The sequence below is a fragment of the Saccharomyces mikatae genome (assembly GCF_947241705.1).
Source record: "Saccharomyces mikatae IFO 1815 strain IFO1815 genome assembly, chromosome: 10".
Lineage (NCBI taxonomy): Eukaryota > Fungi > Ascomycota > Saccharomycetes > Saccharomycetales > Saccharomycetaceae > Saccharomyces > Saccharomyces mikatae.
The window spans coordinates 161,692-183,990 of NC_079265.1; the positions used below are offsets into that span (position 1 = coordinate 161,692).

At 38.7% G+C, this 22,299-nt stretch overlaps 8 protein-coding genes across 8 annotated transcripts; 1 reads left to right on the top strand and 7 right to left on the bottom strand.

Annotated features, from left to right (window-relative positions):
- Positions 1–247: 247 nt before the first annotated feature.
- On the bottom strand, positions 248–6,892 carry URA2 (bifunctional carbamoylphosphate synthetase/aspartate transcarbamylase; the record flags this gene model as incomplete). Its single annotated transcript, XM_056223396.1, has 1 exon — positions 248–6,892. One exon carries the CDS (start codon positions 6,890–6,892, stop codon positions 248–250), a length of 6,645 nt encoding a protein of 2,214 aa, XP_056077419.1.
- A 1,229-nt stretch (positions 6,893–8,121) lies between these two features.
- On the bottom strand, positions 8,122–11,817 carry TRK1 (Trk1p; the record flags this gene model as incomplete). Its single annotated transcript, XM_056223398.1, has 1 exon — positions 8,122–11,817. The coding sequence occupies one exon, from the start codon at positions 11,815–11,817 to the stop codon at positions 8,122–8,124; it is 3,696 nt and encodes a 1,231-aa protein (XP_056077420.1).
- An 813-nt stretch (positions 11,818–12,630) lies between these two features.
- PBS2 (mitogen-activated protein kinase kinase PBS2) lies at positions 12,631–14,655 on the bottom strand (the record flags this gene model as incomplete). The annotated part of the gene is made up of 1 exon (XM_056223399.1): positions 12,631–14,655. One exon carries the CDS (start codon positions 14,653–14,655, stop codon positions 12,631–12,633), a length of 2,025 nt encoding a protein of 674 aa, XP_056077421.1.
- Positions 14,656–16,132: 1,477 nt separating this feature from the next.
- MCO6 (Mco6p) lies at positions 16,133–16,291 on the bottom strand (the record flags this gene model as incomplete). The annotated part of the gene is made up of 1 exon (XM_056223400.1): positions 16,133–16,291. The coding sequence occupies one exon, from the start codon at positions 16,289–16,291 to the stop codon at positions 16,133–16,135; it is 159 nt and encodes a 52-aa protein (XP_056077422.1).
- A 576-nt stretch (positions 16,292–16,867) lies between these two features.
- SPT10 (Spt10p) lies at positions 16,868–18,793 on the bottom strand (the record flags this gene model as incomplete). Its single annotated transcript, XM_056223401.1, has 1 exon — positions 16,868–18,793. One exon carries the CDS (start codon positions 18,791–18,793, stop codon positions 16,868–16,870), a length of 1,926 nt encoding a protein of 641 aa, XP_056077423.1.
- A 275-nt stretch (positions 18,794–19,068) lies between these two features.
- NIT2 (putative hydrolase) lies at positions 19,069–19,992 on the top strand (the record flags this gene model as incomplete). Its single annotated transcript, XM_056223402.1, has 1 exon — positions 19,069–19,992. One exon carries the CDS (start codon positions 19,069–19,071, stop codon positions 19,990–19,992), a length of 924 nt encoding a protein of 307 aa, XP_056077424.1.
- Positions 19,993–20,079: 87 nt separating this feature from the next.
- Positions 20,080–21,243, bottom strand: GCD14 (tRNA 1-methyladenosine methyltransferase subunit GCD14; the record flags this gene model as incomplete). The annotated part of the gene is made up of 1 exon (XM_056223403.1): positions 20,080–21,243. The coding sequence occupies one exon, from the start codon at positions 21,241–21,243 to the stop codon at positions 20,080–20,082; it is 1,164 nt and encodes a 387-aa protein (XP_056077425.1).
- A 446-nt stretch (positions 21,244–21,689) lies between these two features.
- Positions 21,690–22,208, bottom strand: LSM1 (Lsm1p; the record flags this gene model as incomplete). Its single annotated transcript, XM_056223404.1, has 1 exon — positions 21,690–22,208. The coding sequence occupies one exon, from the start codon at positions 22,206–22,208 to the stop codon at positions 21,690–21,692; it is 519 nt and encodes a 172-aa protein (XP_056077426.1).
- Between the last annotated feature and the right edge of the window lie 91 nt (positions 22,209–22,299).

Below are 22,299 nucleotides of genomic sequence, written 5' to 3' on the forward strand. Positions count from 1 at the left end.
AAACTCAGGTGAAATCAAGAGTTAATGAGAACAAGGCAATATAGAACATGGCCACCGTTCGTCCCGCAGCTAATTCACACTTTAGCGCCTCCAAAGTATCTTGTTAGCTAAGCGTCCTATCTTCTATTTATATAAGAATTAAAACTTTTAAAATCAAATAATTGAGTTAATATACAAAATAAAAAATCGACTAAAAAAGTCCTGTAATCGATTATAGAGAGTAAGCATGGATAGGCCTCTTACTTACTCACATATCAACACCCATGACCATAGCTAATAACGCCATTCTGACAAACAAACCATACTTCATTTGCCTGAAGTAAGCGGCACGATGATCGTAGTCCACTTCCTCTTTAATTTCGTTTACACGAGGTAATGGATGCATGATAGCCATATTTTCTTTAGCATGTGCCAAAATCTTGTTGTCCACAATGTAAGTGTCCTTCAAACGTTGGTATTCGTCGGGACTATTGAATCTTTCTTCCTGGACCCTAGTACAATACAGAACATCGGTCTTCGAGATGATATGAGGGGTCAATTCGAGACTCTCCACGCCAAGCAAGCCACCTTTTCTTAGTTCTTCCCTCAATCCTTCTGGTAATCTCAATTCTGGAGGAGAAACAAGGTTGATTCTTACTTGATAATGCATCAACAAACGACATAATGAATGAACGGTTCTACCGTGTTTTAAGTCACCCATAAAAGTGACAGTAATACCATTAACGGTACCAATTTCTTCACGAATAGTAAACAAATCCAAGAAGGCTTGAGTAGGATGCTCACGAGAACCATTACCACCATTAATAATCGGAACAGGGGAATATTTCGCAGCAATATGAACAGACATTTCTTCTGAATGACGCATAACAATGGCATCACTGTAACAAGCCAAAGTTCTAATAGTATCTTGAAGGGTTTCACCTTTCTTGACAGAAGAAACCAATGGGTTAACATTTACAATTCTACCACCCAAACGTTCCATAGCAGCAATGAACGAAGAACAAGTACGAGTAGATGGTTCAAAGAAAATTGTGGTAATAACGTGGCCTTTCATTAGATCCAATACACCTTCTCTTGCGACAGCCGCTCTTAGTTCTTGGGCGACAGCAAACAATACATGGAAATCAGAACGCTTGAATTGTTTGATAGACAGTATATGTCTGCCCCGGAATGGATTATTACTACGGATCAAGTTCTGAATGGCACCTGGAGCAACAAGTTCTCTTGGTGGCCTTGAAGACATCAATTTTTGTTCCAAAGGCTGTTCTGGAATTGCATCCTCCGCGGCATCTAAGTTATCAGCCATTGCTTCATCCGTAACTGAAAATCTTCTCTTCGTACTGGTAGATTGTACCTCTGCAGTAGCGGTGATGGACGCCTGACTTGAATTGATAATGCACTTTCCCTTTGCGTCAGGTGCAACTAATTCTCCACTCAGAACTAGTGTTTCGCCGTTATAAACAACACGTTCAATACCACCATTCATATCTTTGTTGAATGGTGACCATCTCTTATTACGTCTGAAGGAGTAATCTAAATCAACTTCAACAACTGAATCTTGAGTAGGAATGCTGAAAATTTTGGCTGGGTTATCATGTAAACGAAGGACGATATCATCAATGGTTAATTTGCCTTCTTCCACTGCAGCCAATAATAATGGTAAGGAATCTTTGATGCCCATACCGACATCAACCTTATTGCCTGTAACATTTGCTAAGGCGACAGGAAGAGCACCGACAGAGAAAGCATCAATACTATCAAGATTGTTCCAGAAAAATTCTTGGTCTTCCTTAGTAGGCAAGAAAACGGCTTCTGGATAGTCATCTTGGGCAATAAACAAAGAGTAGATATTGACATCACATGTTACTCTAGGGTCTTTGGCCTTGACTGTCATAATCAAAGCCAAATCTTCTTTATTCGAGACACCAGTAATGTGAATGGATCTATTTTGGAGGGATGTCAACAACAACACAGACGCCAAATCTGCGGTTTTAGCTTCGGCAATCACTTGCTTTTCAGCCGGCCATTGATTCAAAAGTTCGGCTACTGCCGTGATCTTGTTCTTTAGTTCACGTAGGGGCAAAAACAATGATGTGACTTTACTAGCAGATTGAGAAACACTTTGTGCATTGTGTGCTGTGCCGGCGATAGTAAATGAAAAGTCAGTGTAAGATGAATCTTGAGAAACAGAGTTAGCAGCCTTTAATGATGCAACATCGGTAATAACAGGTCCACTAATGGATCTAGGCATCAATTGACAATAGGTAAAACCAGACTCCAAAAATAGACGTGTAGTTTCCTTTAGTTCAGCTGGACCTTTGATAACATGAGATGCATTTGGAACATACGTTGCGATATTAATTAAGCCTGGTAAGGTAATAGTTCTATGGGAAGTTTGAGCATCACGTTCAGAAACATCCAGAGTAATGTTTCTTGAAATGGCTTCAATCAACAATTTTGCACACTTGACGTTAGTAACCAGTGGAACTGAATAATCAACAGCCAAACGACGTGTTTTATAACCCTTTGAAACATATGATGCAGGGCGACGGAATCTGTTAGCCGAAGGCAAATTGATGTATAGATCAATCTCATTATTTGCCAAATGTTGAGTAAGCGAATATTCTGATTTTTGGTCATCATCATCCCTGTTTAAGACTTCTAAGTATTGAACAGCAATACCATGCTCAGACAAAAAGTCAGCAGTACCAGATGTCGCAAACAATTTGTATCCCATATCATACAACTTTTGAACGGACGAAAGCAATTCTTGCTTTTCCTTGTAAGAACCAATAGACAATAATATGTTCTTCTTTGGAAGTTTAAAGCCAGTTGCCAACAAAGACTTTAGGTACGCTTCATATTTGGAATGACCAAAGGTAGCGACTTCACCAGTAGAGGCCATTTCAACACCTAAAACAGGATCTGCCCCTGCTAAACGTGGGAAGGAAAATTGTGGGACTTTCACTGCCACATAATCATCTGGTAATTTTTCAACAGGGTAAGGTACAAATGGTAAACCCATTATAGCCTTCGTTGCCAATTCAATCAGATTGACACCAACAACTTTAGAAATAAATGGAAAAGATCTCGAGGCACGAACATTACATTCAATGACTTTGATTTCGTTGTCTTTTGCTATGAATTGAATGTTGTAAGGACCTGTGATCTTCAGAGCTTTACCAATTTTAGCAGTTGCAACGACAATTCTATCAACTGTTTCAGGAGCTAAATCTTGAGGTGGAACAATTAATGTTGCATCACCAGAGTGAACACCTGCGTTCTCAACATGTTCAGAAACAACATGCATAACCAATTCACCATTTCTTGCAACTGCATCCATTTCAATCTCCTTTGCATTTTCAATATATTTAGTAATAACCACAGGATAATCACGAGAGACTTCAACAGCCTGGTTCAAGTATGATTCCAAATCGTTTCTGGAATAGACTGTATTCATGGCAGCACCGGATAACACGTAAGATGGACGTACTAAGACGGGATAACCTACCTTTTCAGCAAAAGATTCAGCTTCATCCATAGATGTCAATTCTTTCCAAGCTGGTTGATCAACACCAATCTGATCCAACATACGAGAAAATTTGTAACGATTTTCAGCAGAATCAATCATATCAGGGGATGTACCAAGGATTTTCACATTTTCACGATGTAATGTCATGGCAATGTTGTTGGACGTTTGACCACCCATTGAGACAACCACACCGCTTGAATTTTCAACCTCGTATATATCCAAAACTCTCTCAAGGTTGATGGTTTCAAAATATAACCTGTCGGCCTCATCATAATCTGTAGAAACGGTTTCGGGATTATAGTTCACCATGATAGTTTTAATTTTGTTTGCACGTAATGTTCTAACTGCAGTAACAGCACACCAATCGAATTCGACGGAAGAACCAATACGGTAAACACCAGAACCTAAAACCATGACACCGTGGTCATCAAAGGATAAATCGTGTGAGTCGGCGTTGTATGTCATGTATAAATAGTTTGTGTATGCAGGAAATTCAGCTGCAACCGTATCAATTTGTTTGACGAATGGAGTAATGCCGTACTCCTTTCTTAATCTACGAATAGCAACTTCATTAGAATCCAAAAATCTTGCAATTTGTCTATCATCAAAACCTAATTGCTTGGCTTGTCTTAGAACCAAAGAAGGTAATTCCTCTTTGGTACCAAATGAACTAATTTTCTCAGCAAATTGGACCAAGTTGTAAAGCTTGTTCAAGAACCATTTATCAATCCTGGTCATTTCCCAAACTTTATTGACAGAGTAACCCTTTTTGGCAAAAGCATTCGCAATTGCAAAGACACGCATATCAGTAGGGTTGTTTAACTCATAGTCAATGTCTATATCTAAATCTGTTTCGTTGAAACCTAGGTTCGCATACTCTGTGGATCTAATGGCTTTTTGAATAGCCTCTTCAAAAGTTCTACCAATACTCATAACTTCACCAACGGACTTCATCGATGAAGATAATTCAGTGGATACTCTGGTAAACTTTTTCAAATCCCATCTTGGCATTTTGACGACACAGTAATCTAGAGAAGGTTCAAAGCAAGCACATGTAGATTTTGTGACGGAGTTTTTAACTTCATTTAATGGGATGTTCAAACCTAACTTAGCTGCGGTGTATGCCAATGGATAACCGGTAGCCTTAGAAGCTAACGCAGAAGAACGCGACAGACGAGCATTAACTTCAATGATACAGTAATCCTTAGAAACGGGATTTAAAGCATATTGGATATTACATTCACCAACAACACCCAAATGTCTAATAACATTAACAGCTGTAGTTCTTAGCATATTATAATCCTCATCAGACAAAGTTTGCGATGGAGCTACAACGATGGAGTCACCAGTATGAATACCTAGTGGATCAAAATTTTCCATGTTACAAACAGTAATACAGTTATCGAAGGCATCACGGACGACTTCATATTCAACTTCCTTCCAACCTTTCATGGATTTCTCAACCAAGACTTGGGGAGAAGACGAAAATGCAACGTTACATAAGTCAACTAATTCCTTTTCATTATTCGCGAAACCAGAACCCAAACCACCCAATGCATATGCAGCGCGCACGATAACAGGGAAACCAATGACTTTCACAGCAGCTAATGCTTCATCTACTGAATTAGCGGCTTGCGATTTAGCACACTTTTCATTGATTTCATCAATAGCGTTGCTGAAAAGTTCACGGTCTTCGGTAGTGATAATAGTATCAATTGGAGTACCCAAGACCTTCACTCCTAAAGCCTCAAATTCATCTTTCATGGCAATACCAACAGATAAAGCAGTTTGTCCACCAAATGTGACATAAATGGCATCTGGCCTTTCATGTAAAATCACTTTTCTTACAAACTCTGGAGTAACAGGGACGAAATAAACTTTGTCGGCCAACCCTTTAGAAGTTTGAATAGTGGCAATGTTTGGATTAATCAAAATTGTATAAATACCCTCTTCTTTCAAAGCTTTGATAGCTTGAGAACCAGAGTAGTCAAATTCACCAGCTTGGCCAATGGACAAACCACCGGAACCTAGGACCAAAACTTTCTTCGCTTCGATTCTAGGGTGTGCCTTCACGTTATCTTCTAAAAGACCACCAGGGAACGCAATTGGCTTCAAAACCTGTGTGTGTTTGAATTCTTTAACTGCTTGGATGAAAACATCAAACAAGAATTCTGTATCTCTTGGTCCAGGTGTGGATTCTGGGTGGAATTGAACAGAAAAATATGGCAAATCGGTATGGTAGATACCTTCGTTAGAATCATCGTTTGCATTAACAAATAATGGCTTCCAGCCAGGAGTTAGAGTGTTCACATCTACAGCAAACCCATGATTTTGAGATGTTATGTAACAACGACCACTTATAGTTGATGTGCAAGGTATGTTGTGACCACGGTTACCAAATTTTAATTTCAATGTGGATGCGCCAGAAGCTCTTGCTATTAATTGATGACCGAGACAAATACCGAATACGGGAGTTTTTTTAGCTTCCAGAACACTTGCCAATCTTTGAGATAGTTCTGATAGAACAGATGGATCACCTGGACCGTTGGAAATAAACAGACCATCATAATCATCTTTAGTAAAATCATAGTCCCATGGGACAACTTTTAGTTCTACACCCCTTTTGATGAAACAACGAATTTGATTGTATTTCATACCGACATCAATGGCTAGAATCCTCAAAACTTTACCATCTGGTCCGGTTTGTAATTCAATATGCTTACTGTCCGCTGGAGGAACATACAATTTTGGTTCAATAGTGGAGACCTTAGCAACCAGGTTTTGAACATTAGGATCTACCCATTCAGGAACATCAAATGAATCTTTCCAAGAGGGAGATCTTGAGATAGTCCTGTCAGAGCCACTTTTTTCCAAAGACAATCTACCCAACATCGAACCTGCATCTCTCAAATGCTTGGTCAATGATCTTGTATCAACACCATAAACAGCTGGGATCCCTTCATTTTGTAACCATTTACCTAAGGAAGATTTAGCAAGATAATGAGAGTATTCGTCGGTATAGTGAGAAATAACTAGACCAGCGATATGGATTCTATTACTTTCAAAATATCTTGGCAGTTCCTCGACCAGTTCATCTCTCAAGTGCATATCTGGAACACCATAATTACCTACCAATGGGTAAGTGATGACTAAGATTTGGCCTTCATAAGATGGATCAGTGACGGATTCAGGATAACCAACCATACCAGTTTGGAAAACTAATTCACCAGCGGTGGATTTTTCAGCACCGAACGAATAACCTTGTAAAAGCGTGCCATCCTTAAGTTCCAACGTGATCAGACGGTCACCTGTAGATTCCATTGGAGGAGAAATTGGGGCAGTTGGAGCAATAGCGGCCATGTTAAGATTGATATATTCTATTAGAAAAAGTTTGTGTTAAATGCTGCAATTAGTTATGGATTTTCTGTTCTTATTGTTTCTAGTGTTAGTAATTGTTGATCGAAGTGATTGAGGTTGAACGCCAAACAAATTCAAAACTAATAAAAAGATTAGCATCGCTATTAATATCGCTATCCAATTGCCATTCGTTTCTTTTTTTTTGTTTCTTTTTTTTTCCGTTTCATTGTAGATAAAAGATATCTTTCATCGCAGAGTTAAAGAGCTTCCGATAAGCTATATCACAGAATATATGCCTAATACGTTGCGCCTGACATTGCATGGTCTAAATAGATAGTGATACTGAGGCTTTTTTAAGAAAGTTATTAATAACATACTCAAATTCAAATGCTAAGGGAATAGTAGTGGTCCTTCTAATCAATTCAAAGTTGAATGCGGTGGGGCTTTAGCAAAAAAGTAGTAGTATTTATAAGTTTTTTCAGCTAGATATAGCGGTATTCCTCAATTCTTTCTCAAGTGCTTCCGTAGAGAAAATGTTTAGGAAACCTTTTGTTTGTGGTTGTTGTCGACGGTTTTTTAGTCTCCACGATCAAGAACAAGATAGAAATACAAGAGGAAATGTTATGAAAGATGATAATTTGAAAGAAAATTGGTGTAGTTAAAACATACTGGATATGACATTTTACTAATTGAATTAAATGACAAACAAAGAGAGGATTCTCTCTCGGGATAAAATCGATGACCGAGGATTTTGTCAAAGTATTTATACTTTCTGTCCATACCATTTGTCCTATATTTTTTGCTGATTTTTTTTCAAGGCCAAGAAAGAAAGAGTCGTTGTGTTTGGTGTGACAATTTTCTTTTAACATTCATCGGAGAAAACCGGCGGGCCACAGAAAAAAGTCCATAAGACATGTGCGCAGTGAATAGTGCAGGATTTTCTACTCTTGCAGAAATAGAGACAATGTACTGACGGCGTTAACGATGACGAAAGCTTTATTTCAGACATTGTATGTTGTACATTATCAGAGAGCAGTCCCGCGTTTTTAAGGGCCTTAAGAAAAAGAAATGTGAAGAAATCAAAATATACCAAGGCGGGTATACATCATCTTAACTAGCGATGGCTCTTCTCTGTGCAAAAAAAACAACATTACCTGCTGGGCTACTTTCTTAAATAGTCAGAAATTCGAAATATTCTATATTCATGATATGAGTAAATATGAGTAAATATGCTAAACTATTGTGCTGTTCCTTTTTGAGTTACGGGAATGGGTGGTCTTACGCTTAAGTACTCCCCAACGATGTTTCACGTCGGTGAAACTTCTCTTGAAATGCTCTGTCATTGGATCTTCTGTATTGGACCTGGTCTGTCTCTTTAACTTCATGCCCTCAAGACGGTCAATATGCTCAAGTCTATCACTAGGCAAAATAATTGCACGATCCAAAGAATATGGTAGACCTCTGTTTTTACCTCTAATTAGCATCGCGATGATGACCAGCTTAGATAAAGTAGTAAGTTGTCTTGAAAATGACTGGTCGGTGTTCGGATAACCTAATGATAGACCGACTGTACCATAAGCACTAACAATTTCGAAAAGAATTGCAAATACGTTAAAGTTTGGTTGTTGTACGTCCTTTATCTTGTCTCCTTCACAAATGCAGATGATAAATAAACCTAAAAACAAAAACCACAAATCGAAAGAAAGTTGTTTTCTTAAATGCGCACCTATGAAGGACTTGGTAGATATTTCATTGGAGTTTTTAGTCTTCTTTTTTCTTCTTTTCCTATTGTTTGATTTATTTCTTTCACTACTTTGACCTTCATGGTTCTTGTCTTCCTCCTCATCGTCTTCTTCATCGTCCTCATCATCTTCAGTATCAGTATCTTCTGGTTTCGCCCCCATATCTCCATATAGCCCTAAAGATTGCTCCTCGTAAACATTCGTCCGTCTAATAGAAATAGCTAATGGTAGCACAGAAACATACATCATAAGCATATAAGAGACTTGGATAGAGGGGTGTAGCTGACTCAAATCAACAACACTGAACCCGGCAGTTCTTGTGCTAACAGATTGAAACAACCCTACGAGGACTCTATAACCTTTTGATAATGATTTGACGACGGCGGAGCTAAAGTCTAGAATAATAAATAAAATCCAATCAGTTATATTCAGTCCTGCAAGTGTTAAAAGTAGCCACCAGGTGGCTGCCTTAGGAAATAACAGTGTGAAACAACGACGTGGGTGATCTAAGAGAAACCCCAAGCTCTCTCTCACTTGTGATAAATCAGGGGACAGTTTAAACATCACCCAAATAATGCATCTAAGAAGGATAGGAAACCCGGTGTTTCCAATAATAATGAACCAAATCATAACAATCAATGGGTACACAGCTTTGTTGAATGACATCATTGAATCTGGAGTTAACGTCAAACCTAAATCATTAAACGCACTCATTGCCGTCCAGAATCCCCACCATGTAGGAGAGACACCATCGCTTTTAACAATCTCATTATAATGTTTTTTTAGGACAATCCAAGGTACTAACATAACGAAAGCAACAATGTGCCATCCGATATAATAAACAATTAATATGGTGCATAACAATTTGATGGCTCTATACTCAACACCACCTAATTCGTCCTTCTGGGCTCTTGTTAATCCAAGAAAGTTAGAATTACGTCCGATCGTTGGTTGCCATGATAAGTATGTTTTACTAGTGCCCTTGGATAAATCATGATGAGGATCCATGTTATAATCGGTATCAAAATGTAAACCATAATAGCCTTCTTCATCGTCATTATAGGTGGGATAACCATTGAAATCATTGTGGTCATTTCTTCCATTCGCGGGATAAGTATTTTCATTAGATTCTGATGATACATCTTCGCTTTCATTTCTATGAGGGCCATCGTGATGTAAAATGGATTCTGCGTAGTGAAATATACTATTTCCAGTATTACCATTCTCAGGGTAGTTGTGGTCACTATCAGATGCATAAGCACCATGCTCAAACATCTTGCTGTTCCATCCCCTCTTCCTGAAATTTGGTTTTTTTTTATGATTGGCTTTCCAATTTTCATAAACCATTCTTTGAAAATCAGGAGTTCTTGCAAGTTCATTTAAATCTTTTGACTCAGCCATATCAATAGTCCTGGAACGTTGCATGGGGACCGCTCTCGAACGATTATCATCAAATGATTTTGTCTGGTACATGCGGTGCAGGTGCTGCTGAAATTGGTGTTGTTCCTGGTGCTGTTCCTGTTCCTGTTGTTGTTGATGCGATTTGAGTTCAGAATCAGACTGTGGTTCAGACTGCTGCACTCGCTCATCCTCATCACCGCTCTCGTTATCGGCAAAGTATTCTTCATTATTATCACCATCGTTGTCATCATTATCCAACTCAGAAATAGGTTTTCTATCAGAAATATTACCGCTTCCGTTCTTATCAATCGAACCGGTAGAAAGTCTTCTCTTGATTTGTTGCCGTATTCGCCGAGCCTTGGGAAAATGTTTCATGATGTACTTTTTCGATTTTTTTTTATGAGGAATATAAGACCTTAAGTTAAAATCATCCATAGTGGAAACTCTTTTCGGAACTCTTCTAGGAGGTTTGGTTATATCAAATTGAATTGATGGACCATGTTTTTTATCCATTTCCCCATTATCAGTAATGGCTATTGGGCCTGAATTTGATCTACGTGTAGTGGTCCTTAACGAAGGTACCCTACTATCAAAATTTGTAGGCAACGAACCTTCGTCCGAAACGCTCGTGGAAGTATTTGAACCACTTGGTGCGTAATTTTGGCCAGTATCGCTATCGTTCCCTTTATCTTGAATTTTGATTGTACTACTGTCTATTGCCGTAGCCATCTTTAGTTTACCAACATTACTTATATTTCTTGTACTTTCCGTGGGAGACCCAATGACTAGAGGCGGACCGTCATCTTCAGCAGTTCCCTCATGCTTACCTTGTAGCATCATAATAGATCGATACATATCTGCTGGACTAATATCTCTTGAACCTCTTCTTTTAGCGAATTTTTCTGAGGGTACTCTCGTCTGTTTTCTTCTATTTTGTGATTCATCGAATCGAAGGCAACTTATCTTGGGCTTCTGGGTTATACTTTCGTCTGCAACTGTATTAGAAGAACTACCAACAGTTGAGTATGAGTTGTTTTCCAAATGTTCTCCATTCTCATCCGTTTCGTCTTCTTTAACAAAATCATCTAAACTACCACTACTACCATTGTGATTCGTACTATTATTGTTGCTATCATTACTAACATCATGTGAGTTTTGGCTACTGTGAACTGAGTCCTGCTCATCTCTATTAACCATTTCCCCACTAAATAACTTTTCTTGGAAATCATCTGTTTTATCTTGCTTCGTTGGATAAGACATTCTTTGAGTACCCGTTCTATTCTTGGTCATGGTCCTTGCAGTTAGTTCCCTTTCTAAAATTGTCTTTGTTCTTCTCATCTTGAAATTCCGTCTTGAAGAGTCTCTAATACCATCAAAGTAACGTTCAAACCAGTAAAGCCGTACGAAGGCCAAACAACTATGAACGGCGATTGGTGTTGATATGCAGCATACGATGTATAAAACAATTTGTTGATACAGGCTTAAATTATTGATATCCACAGTATTCAGACCACCTTGGGTAACTGCACCTGCTGCTAAAAACAACGTGTCAATGTACCTTGTGTTTTTGATGGGATATAACAAGATGGAAGTTATTAGTGTGAGGGATATCGTATAGAAATAGTGAACCGCGATGAAACTTGGGAAAACGTATTTCTTAACTGGAGCGAAATAGTGACCACATAGGGCAATAAAATCACGAAGTTTGTGACCAAAAGTTTTTTTATATCGTACTTCGAGCGATGCCAAAGTTGGTACTCTACTCATCGTTCTTCTAAAGTACATTGCTGGCTACAAAAAAGGGCAAAAAAAAAGTAAAGTGTAAATAAATAGGAATAACTACCTTGTGAGCCAACAAATAACCTTCTTGCGTCTGAGGATATCCAGATAGTAAAACAGTGTTGATAATAATGAGATAGAAACAATGAATATAAGAAAATCAACGGTAATAAAAAAGCTTCTGACAATGTAAAATGTTCTTTCTCTTTTTTAATGCAGTTTTTCCTTATCCATATACCGAAAAAAAGCAGAAACTTAGAACTTAAGGTAGAGAGCAGGTACTATTCCTGATGGAATCCCTTCCTTCGTTCTCAGAAATGTGCTTATTACACTTTTTAAACACTTTCCATTTTCTCGATGATTTTGTAGTTTTCTTTTCCAGTGTTAAGCCGTAAAGAGCGGGAAAACCATCTGGCGATTCATAACAATTTTCCTTTCTTGCGTTGCCAGCCCCGAACATGTTATATTTCGAGGAGTCGATGGCCGTAGCAAAATAATTGAACGATGCAATCACTGACACACGCCACTTCATTTGGTAGTGGTAGGACCAACATGCGTATGGCACTCTGGTCTAATCTAGACCCTATATTTGGTCCTGATGAAAAAATATGACGATATATATACAATTATATTCAATTATATAAAATATATATGTATATGTATATAACAACTATAATGCAAGTGTAATACAATAAACATATGTATATGTGTGTAAAATTGCTTTGTATCCTCCACATCATTTGAATAGTTAATCTTCACCTGTTTTTCTGTTGCTGTATTCACGTCGCCTGTTCGCTTTAGTAATGGATATTAATAACGTTATAAACCACCCATATGCAATGCTGGTACATTTTTAGATAAACCGTCCTCACCTCGCTCTCTTAGGATTTTATTACGTCTCTCTAATCTTTCTGTGATATATCTACTCATTTGAACATCTTGATTTCTGTATTTTACTAGCCAAGGATGTTCCGTTAAAGCTGCGTATGTAGGTCTTCTTTCCGGGATCTTTTGGAGGCATAAAGAAACAAATTCTTGTGCGTCGGGACTGAACTTATCTGATGGTAGTCTTGGCGGTGGCCCATCAACAATGGCGCTTAATTGAGAGAAAATATTGTCAAATGTTTCTGGCGGATATGGATATCTACCTAGAGCCATTTCTAGAATACTCAGACCTAAGGACCAAATATCTGACTGTACGGTATAAGTAGCTCTATCTGGATTCAGAGATTTGATTCGCTCAGGTGCCATGTATGACTGACAACCAATATTTGTCTTAGCTAAAGATGCTACCAGATTACCAGAAACACCGAAATCACACAGTTTTACTGTACCCTGGTTGGCAGAACATAGTATGTTTGTTGGTTTGACATCTCTGTGTATGATATTATGCTGCTCTTTCAGTTCCTTTAGCCCATGAATGACAGCGTTTGCAATAAACGCTAGTTGCGGCTCATCGATACCGCCAATTTCGGAAGATTCGTCGTATATCTTATCCAAAGAACCACCATCCATATATTCCATGCACATGTAGACCGCGCCCTCAATGAAGAAAGCACCGTAAAAATCCACGATGTAAGGAGAGTTACATTTATGCAAGACTTCCAATTCCATTAGAATCTGTCTAAATTTGGCTTCGTCTAATTCTAAACGGACCTCCTTTGTGGCCATGATAACATTGGTTGGCTTGTGCAATACTTTAGAGACATTACCATAGTTACCATGACCCAGTTCATCTAAAAACTCTAGTTCATCTAACGTGATCCTCGAACTGGAACCATTACTAAAATCAATACCTTTAGAGGACAGCGATAATTTACCTGCAAAATTCAAAGAACCGGATTTGATGTCCACGTATTTCGAGAAATTAGCAAAAAGACCGCCACCACCACTACTGCCCGAATTTGAAGAGTTGCTGCTGTTTGTAGTTCTAGGTGTAGTCCCTACAGTATCATGTTGGCCTTCGATACTTGATGAAGTAGATGTGCTTTGTACACCATTTATCAAAGAACCCGGATTTGACCTTTTCCCTTCTACAACTTTGGTGCTAGTTACAGTTTCTATGTGTTTCTTGTTTGAAGGACTTGGTGCAAACTGCTGCGGCTGTTGAGCTGTTTTCGTAGGCATTTTTAATGACATACCACCTGGTGGTAACTTCAACCCCCTACGGGCACTTAAACTTTGTTTGGGTGTGTTAATTATAGCAGGGGCTTTATGCGGAGCGACATTTTGTCTTATTGGGTGCTGAGTGGATAGCGGCCTTCTTGGTGCTCTTCTATTGGGATTCAGCAATTGCGCCTTGTGTGCTGCTGGTACAGCATTAGATACTGACGGCGTAACGCCAACGGCAGGCAATTCAGTTGTCATACTGATTGCTGCGGTGGTAACTTTAGTTGTATCGATGTTGATATTTACGTCAGTAGCCTTGGACATCATATTAGCATTTTGTGTATCTTGGTCACCCTCCTCGTTCCTAAGAGTGCTCTTAGAGGAGGTTTGAACGACTTGGCAGCTCATTCTTTTCGAAACCTTCGAACTGCCAGCCACGGGGAGAGGCGGCAATGGTTTATTAACAATCTGCTGGATATGTTGCGGTGGCTGAGAATTGCATTTGTCTTGTTCGCTTTTATTGCTTCCCACGCTGGCAGACCTCTTCAATGCACGCTGTTCTTGAAAAGCTTTCACACGAGCATGAAGATCGGCGTTGATGTTGTTGTACTGTGAAGATGTCGAAGCTGTTCTCTTGACAGAGGAGCCATTGTCCGAGCCTGTTTGTTCATTTATTTGGATGGATGACTTAACAGTTTTCTCATGAAGACTAAGGTTAGCAAACTTGTCTTCCATCTTTGAGAAATAAATACCTCAACCTACTTGATATAACGGTGTTTCTAAAAAGATGTGTAAAAAAACGGGTACTTTATCAGTTTAATCTGTACAACGGTGATGTTTGGAAGAGGAAAGGAAAAGGTAGTCTTGCCAAACGTGTAACTCCAACAGCAACGGTTCTCGTTTTCTTCTCTTTAGTGACTTTTTTCTTCCGATGCAAAAGATAAGCAATCGTCTGTGTGTCGACGTTTCTTTGAAGTAAGGTTTATCCTAAATTCGACAGAACGTGTATATCTCACGAAATCGCTCACTAGTTGCCAGACAACACACGTTAGAAAGATCCCTTCAGGTGCAGCGGTCGCAGAGGGAAAAAACTGGGAAAATTGCCACTATTGAAAAGGCAAAAAGAAGATGAAAAAGAAAAGCTATATGCAGACGAAAAAGCTAATACAAACGCGATAAGGGCAGCGCTTGAGATCAGATGCGAGGGAGAGGCTTGATCAAACCTAGCGAGTGTACTTGTGGGGGCTTTTTCTTTTATTCCCAAAAGAATTGGACTTTTGCGGAATAGCTTATATGAGATGGTTTCCCTACTTATAAAACTTAAAAAAACAAGTTATTCTTACAAAAACAGGAGTATATAGATGTATGAAGTATATGTATCCAACTGGGGGTATCACTAAGATAGCAAGAGGCTAACCAAATATAGAAAGTAAATGTATAAAAATAAATGCATATTGGTATGCAACACGCGGTTTTTGATGCTTCAACACTATATTGTCTTAGGGCGAACTTCCAGTAGTGACATAGTGGGAGTGAGTGCTCGTGTGTAGTAATTGATAGTACACTACAACAGCCTATATCAACGTTGGGTGCATACACTGTGTGTTTCCGTGCCTACTGTTATGTTCAGTAGGAGCAGAAAAGCAACGTACCCAAAATAGTATTCTACATGAGCGACAAGACATAGTCATTACCTTGTATCAAAATTGGCTTCGTAACATAATTGGGTTGTTGCCATTGACGTTAATCCCGCAGTGCAGCAAAAACGGTTCCGCATTCAGTTGTTCTATAAATGTTCTCATAGATAAAAATAATTTCGATGGTTGCGGCAGGAACACCTAACTATATTATGAACGACAACCAAAATAAACTACACGCATTTAAGTGAGTTTAAACTGACATATTTTTTAAACCGAATATTACCTACCACTGCCATTTGAATTTTTTTCACGGCTCATTTTCTTACGCCGTTCTAACGGGCGGAGATTAAAAATAGAAATTATGTAGAAGAGAATATCATAATTACCCACCTCTTTGTACTGCGCATTCACCGTAGCAACAGTAATTACGTATATCTACCTATATATTTAAGCACCTACACCATGAATCCAATGTATGTATGTTCCGCTCGTCTTTCAGCAACTTGTTTTATGAACAATTACTTTCACCATTTCAAGAACGAAGTGGTCGCAGTAACTACTGGTTTTCTTTCTTACTTTACGTACTTTGATTGGGCTGCCAATGAAATAACAACGCAACTACCCAAGTAGCCCAAAAATTGGAAGAAGGCCCTTCTTGACAATTGAATCTGTTGAGCAGGCGTGTGCAAAGCTGTAAATATCGAGCGGATCTGGTTGAAAAAGAAAATCATGATTTTGTCGTTGACGTGTAGACTGTAGGCTGCTGCAAGTGTACAACTGGCTGCTAGTAATAGTGTGCTCCTTCTCTCACCACCGTAACTTCTCTTCGTAACTGACTGGCGTTGCTGTACACTCAGACTCCTTCTTCATTTAAATTGTGCGCTGCCACTTCCCGCATCGGAAAAACGAATTACAAATTTTTGATGAGCATACATAGTTCCTTATTTACGCAGCCAATATACTACCTCGTTCATGGCGTCAGGTACAGCGGCACACAAAAGGGCATTGAGGATTTGATTTCCTAATCCGGAAGAGTTTGTAGTACGGAGCTTGAGTAAATATCTCCGATTACAGTTTTAAACAGCAGCTACGTTTCAACGTGAGTTTGTGACGGGACCTTTCCCTGTCAAAGCCTAGGTATGAGAAATAGTTTGTTCATGTTTTCTACGAAAATTACTCCAAAAATTGAAATTTGAGAAGCCAAACTTAGTTGAGAAGTGGTCGTCTGATAGGGTGTGCCTTAACATTGACGCCCATTGTGTAGTTTCTAAAATGAATAACGGGACAGTCTCTGGTAGGGTCATACTTCAGTAATAAATATTCGAATTATGCTCTGTAAATGAATTAGATCCGTCGTTAATTATCCTAGTAACTGTACTATCACTGGCTTCGGTGCCGTTCATATCGTTTCGTTGACTACTTACGTCTTCATCTCCATGTTCTATTTTCTGTTGTTGCTCCTTTTGAACCATTTCCAAAGCAGCCATGACATTATCTTCGAGACTCAGCATAGCATCGTTCATTATGGTATGATCACTTCTATCCATATCAGCAACGGTGTTGCTGATATTCCGTACACCATCATTGACCGACCTTGTGTGTGCTTGCGACCCATTGCTTGCTAAATGAGGCACGATTCCATCAGTAGCAACATCCAAATATTTCCTTCTTTTCCTAGAGTTTTCTTCCTCCACAAATCTATTAAATGAATTCATTGATTGTTCGTCATCTAGTAAAGGTGTGCTTTGTATTGACGAAAGATATTCGGATCTTCTATCTGCTCGATTGGTTTCAGTAGTAGTAACGGGACTGTTAGCAGGGTTTTGGAACGTAGATTGTACAATGTTAGTGTCTGGAGGAGTCGGTTCACCTTCTGTATCATTTAATGTACCAGAGATCAGATTTTGTGGAAAACTTATTGACTGCCCCAATAATGTCTCATCATGCTTTTTGCTTTTTCTTGGCTTATTATTAATTGTTTCTACGTGTTGTGTCGGTAGCATATGGGCCTGCTTGAGCGCCCTTTTTTGTTCAATAATCACCCCCGTCCCATCTTTGTATCTCATCTTGCATTTTTGGCACCGAGAGATTACCTCTGAAACAGTATTCTTGATTCCTCTCCAATGATATTTTTCACCGATTTTGGAAGTCACTTTATTGATACCCAAATGTTCTACTAAGTGTATCTCTAATGCAATCTGAATTTGTTGATCCGTATCATAAATGATTTCTTTCCCCTTGGTCATTAACTTACCGTTCAATACGGAATGCGTCTTGGAAAGTACTCTTAATCTGGCCTTTTCGTTTCTGTCACAATGTAAAGGATATTTGCCAGTTTCCAGGAAATGTTTTAATCGTTCGTATTTACCAATCTCAATACTTTTTTGAGGATCTCGTAGTAAATCTATACTCTTTGTAATATGCGTAAACTCTTTACCGTACATGAACGAATCTACTGGCACATCGAACCCCTTGAGAATTCCTGCTTCAGGCAGTTTTCCGATCCGCCTAAAGTTCAATCCTTCCAAGATTCTTCTTATTCCTACATTCGTTCCGTATATTAATGGGAAAAAAGATGATGTAAAACCTAACTTCTTTGACCATTCTATAAAGGTTTCCACTAGTGTCTTTCCAATGCCTTTGCCACGTATACCAGCGTTGACCAGAAATGTTCCTGTGACCACATGCGCTGAACGTCCGGGATATGCTGGCTTCAAATCAAATATACCTAGACATTGCTTTTCCCATTGTATACTAAGGTTCAAATTTCGACGTTCTTTTCGCTTCTTATATTGGGTGGTGTGTTTCATTGTTTCCACATCATTTCCATAATTGTCATCCACATCAGTCTCGGTATCTATGCTGTAATCTAGTTCTGGTATTTCACCCAACACCATGATACAAACATGGCCATCATTATGGAACCAGACATTTTTGAATTCCTCTAGCGATAAGGTTTCATAATAAGGAAAACTATCACCTTTCTCCACTTCCATGTTAAACTCATCCAGAAGAAAACTCAAAAGTCCTAGCGGTAATAAATCAGGATATGCAGGTATAGGATACATCGTAGCTATTGTCTCCCCATCCTTCAATAAAATGGTATACGGTTGTAAGGGAGTTAAAAGTTGATCTGGAATTGCTGCATCATTTCTTACTTCCAAGGAGCCATCACTGTGTGTTGATTGCAGGTGTTCATCATCCCGTGCTAATCTTGTATGCTGATTTAGCATCAAGAACCAATTTATTGATCTTCTTAGGTAACGTATTTCACAGAAGTTTAAAGTTCTTGTTGATCGTAACACTTGATACTGAATCTCCACCTGGTAATAGAATGCATGTGAAATGAATTATATTCTTTTCTATTTTTTTTTATTACTTTTAGCTCACGATCCGCTTATAATATTTTCGAACCTTAGACAATTTTTAGTCCTTGGTAATTCAGCGTGTAGTAATAGAAGATAAGATTGGTTAGTGATGAAGCTTATTTCCTAATACCTGACTGTAAATGAGTGGTAAACTAAAAAGAGTTGCCGTTGCACAAATATGTTCGTCCGCTAACCTGTCCAAGAATTTGAAAGTAGTGAGGGAATTAATATCTAAAGCTATAGAAGGTCAGGCAGACGTTGTTTTCTTTCCTGAGGCAAGTGACTATATTTCTCAAAATTCTCTTCATTCTAGGTCTTTATCTCAAAAGAGCCCTCAATTCGTTCAGCAAGTACAGTCAAGCATTATAGACCTCGTTAGAAAAAACTCAAGAAATATAGATGTTTCTATTGGGGTCCATTTACCGCCAACAGAGCAAGATTTACTTGTTGGAAATAACCGCGTCAGAAACGTTCTACTATATATCAATCATGAAGGGGAAATATTGCAAGAATACCAAAAACTGCATTTATTTGACGTGAATGTACCAAATGGACCAATATTGATGGAATCGAAATCCGTCCAACCGGGCAAAGCCATTCCTGATATTATAGAGTCTCCTTTGGGAAAACTAGGCAGTGCAATTTGTTATGATATTCGCTTTCCCGAACTTTCATTGAAATTACGATCAATGGGAGCTGAAATTTTATGTTTCCCCAGTGCATTCACTACTAAAACAGGAGAGGCACATTGGGAGTTATTAGGTAGAGCAAGAGCGGTTGACACCCAATGTTTCGTTCTCATGCCAGGGCAGGATGGTGTTCATGATCTCAGTGATCCAACATGGGAGATGCACCACCATGTAAGTGCTCCATCTAAGAGCGTCAAGAGAGAATCTTGGGGACATTCAATGGTTATTGATCCCTGGGGCAAAATAATAGCACAGGCGAACCCTTCCACTGTCGAACCACAAATCATTTTTGCTGATTTAAATCTCGAGTCATTGCAAAAAATAAGGAACAAAATGCCTTTATGGAACCAGAGGAGAGACGATTTGTTTCATTGAAAAAAAATGTATGAAAGATGGTTCTATGTGCACAGGTTAGCTTTACGAAAAAAAAATATAAAACATCTACTTTACGTATATAAGTGATTAATCTTTTTGTTGTTTGTTCATTGATTGAAGAACCTCGTTAACTTTTTCATCACTTCTTGATTTATTAATGACTTTAAAGGCAAAAGTCAAGTACGAGGTATGCGACTTAATTTCAGTTTCAACTTTGGTGACTTCTTTCCACTTATAGTTATCGTCACCTTCCTTTATACGGGAACCTTTACCAAATGGGTTGAATTTTGCCTTTTCTGTCAATGGTATACCCTCTTCGCTTCTTTTTTCAATTTTCTCATCGCTAGAATCTACAGTATTGTTAAACATTCGCTTGCGCCTTTCTACCCCTTGAATTTTGTGTTTTTTGATGTCTCTTAACCTTTCTAGAGCATCGTCAAGTGATCTAATCATTTGTCTTCGGCTTTCGTACTGCCTACCTTGAATTTCTACCATTTCTACATCTGTCCAACCATGTTTCCCTAATATTTCCAACGTTTTATCTACTTGCTCAATGCATGGCGAGAAGCAACACAATCCAACCTTTTCATCAGTAGCAATAACGGAATCTAGGTGAGGTATAGCATCCCAAGGTGCTGGTAGATCTAAAAACACTACATTTGCGTTCAATAAAGCGGCAGATTCACCATTAATGAATTCATAAGATGTGGTATCTCCCTTCTTTATAACGAACCCATCTTGGCAAACATCTCGATGAGTGATCGTGACGTTGTCATCGATGAGACCATGTTCTTTAAATTCTTCTAATGCTTGTTCATATCTTACTTGATGAAATTCAAAACTAAAAAGATGACCCACAGACCTCGCAAAAGCGTGCGAAAATGAGCCCGAACCTGTACCTGCTTCGATTACTCTACTGTGAGGGCTACAGTTCAACCTTTGCATGATGTAGGAAGAGTCAGGTGTATATACAATCTGAGTTCTGTGTGGTAATGACAGAGTCCATAATTCAGGAGTTGGTTGCAAAACATGGATGAAGGCAAATTTGTTTGAGCCCTTTGTTCTTATAGCAATTTGGGAACCATAAGGTTTGCCTATGATATCTTTATGGGGAAAAGAACCGTACCTGGTGTTGAATATTTCTTCGGATTGCATCCTTACTGGTTTGATATTGTCTCTAGAAACCCATATCAGAGTCAGATCACCCTCCTTGATGAGGTCTTTGTAACCTGAAAAACAATTGGCCGTCATTTCTCAACCTATGTGAGTTTATTATCAAATGATATACCAGCTAATCTTGTTTAGTCTATACTTTCATGAGCTTTGAACTACTTTGAGAGTGATGAGCTGGAAAAAATTCGCTAATAACGGCATGGCATAAACGAAAAGCGAAAAATTTTCAAGTAATAAAGGTAAAAGTAAAAAAGTCCATAAGGTAGAAGTACCAACGCTTAATAATAGATTATAAGATGGAAGAAATGCTGGGCAAGTACGTTACTTCATAAAAAAAATTAGGTATTGTATATATTTTACATTCACATATACTCTTATACAAATAGGGCCTCTTTTTCTGCATTTTTGTTGTTCCATCACCTAAGGCAGTTGGCTAAGTGGGCGGATGGGCTTAAGCTGAACGTGAAAATCTTATTGAGAATTTTCTTAAGATATATGTTGGTAATAGGGCGTGCTATTCTTTCTTAGTACATGTCAGATTTGTGGAAGTCGTAAACGATACCATGGCGGGCCATCTTTTTGCCCTTATGAGTTTCCTCTTTGAACCTTTTTTCGTCATTCTTTTGCTTGATTTGCCAAGCTTCCTTAAATGATATGCGCTCCATGGCCTCAAGAGGTTGATCTTCTTTATCAATGTCTACTTCACCTAACATGACAACATTTTCACCACGTATCATGAATATGCCGCGGTCTTCTTCAGCGTATTTATTCACTTCGCTAAAATATATTCTCTCCACGCAGTCTTGAAGTATCAAGTTTGCATATTGGTCAAAAGTCCTCAATACACCAAACAGCATTCTTCCATCACGCAAGAGAACAAAGATTTTGCGGTCTACTGAGCTTACAATAGCTGCGGTAGTAGTGAAGTTGTATTGGTCGAGATATAAGTCGGCTTCACCTTCTGAAATCTTCTTGGAGGCAATTTGCTGTTGTCGCTTAATATCCTGATTCGATTGGCTTCTGTCCTTGCTATTAGCTGACATTTCAGTGTAACTGGTTCGATTTAAGAGCTCTATTCTTTGTATTGTTAAAAAGGGAAGCAGAGTTTGGTATAACTTTTTGTTTCTACTGCAG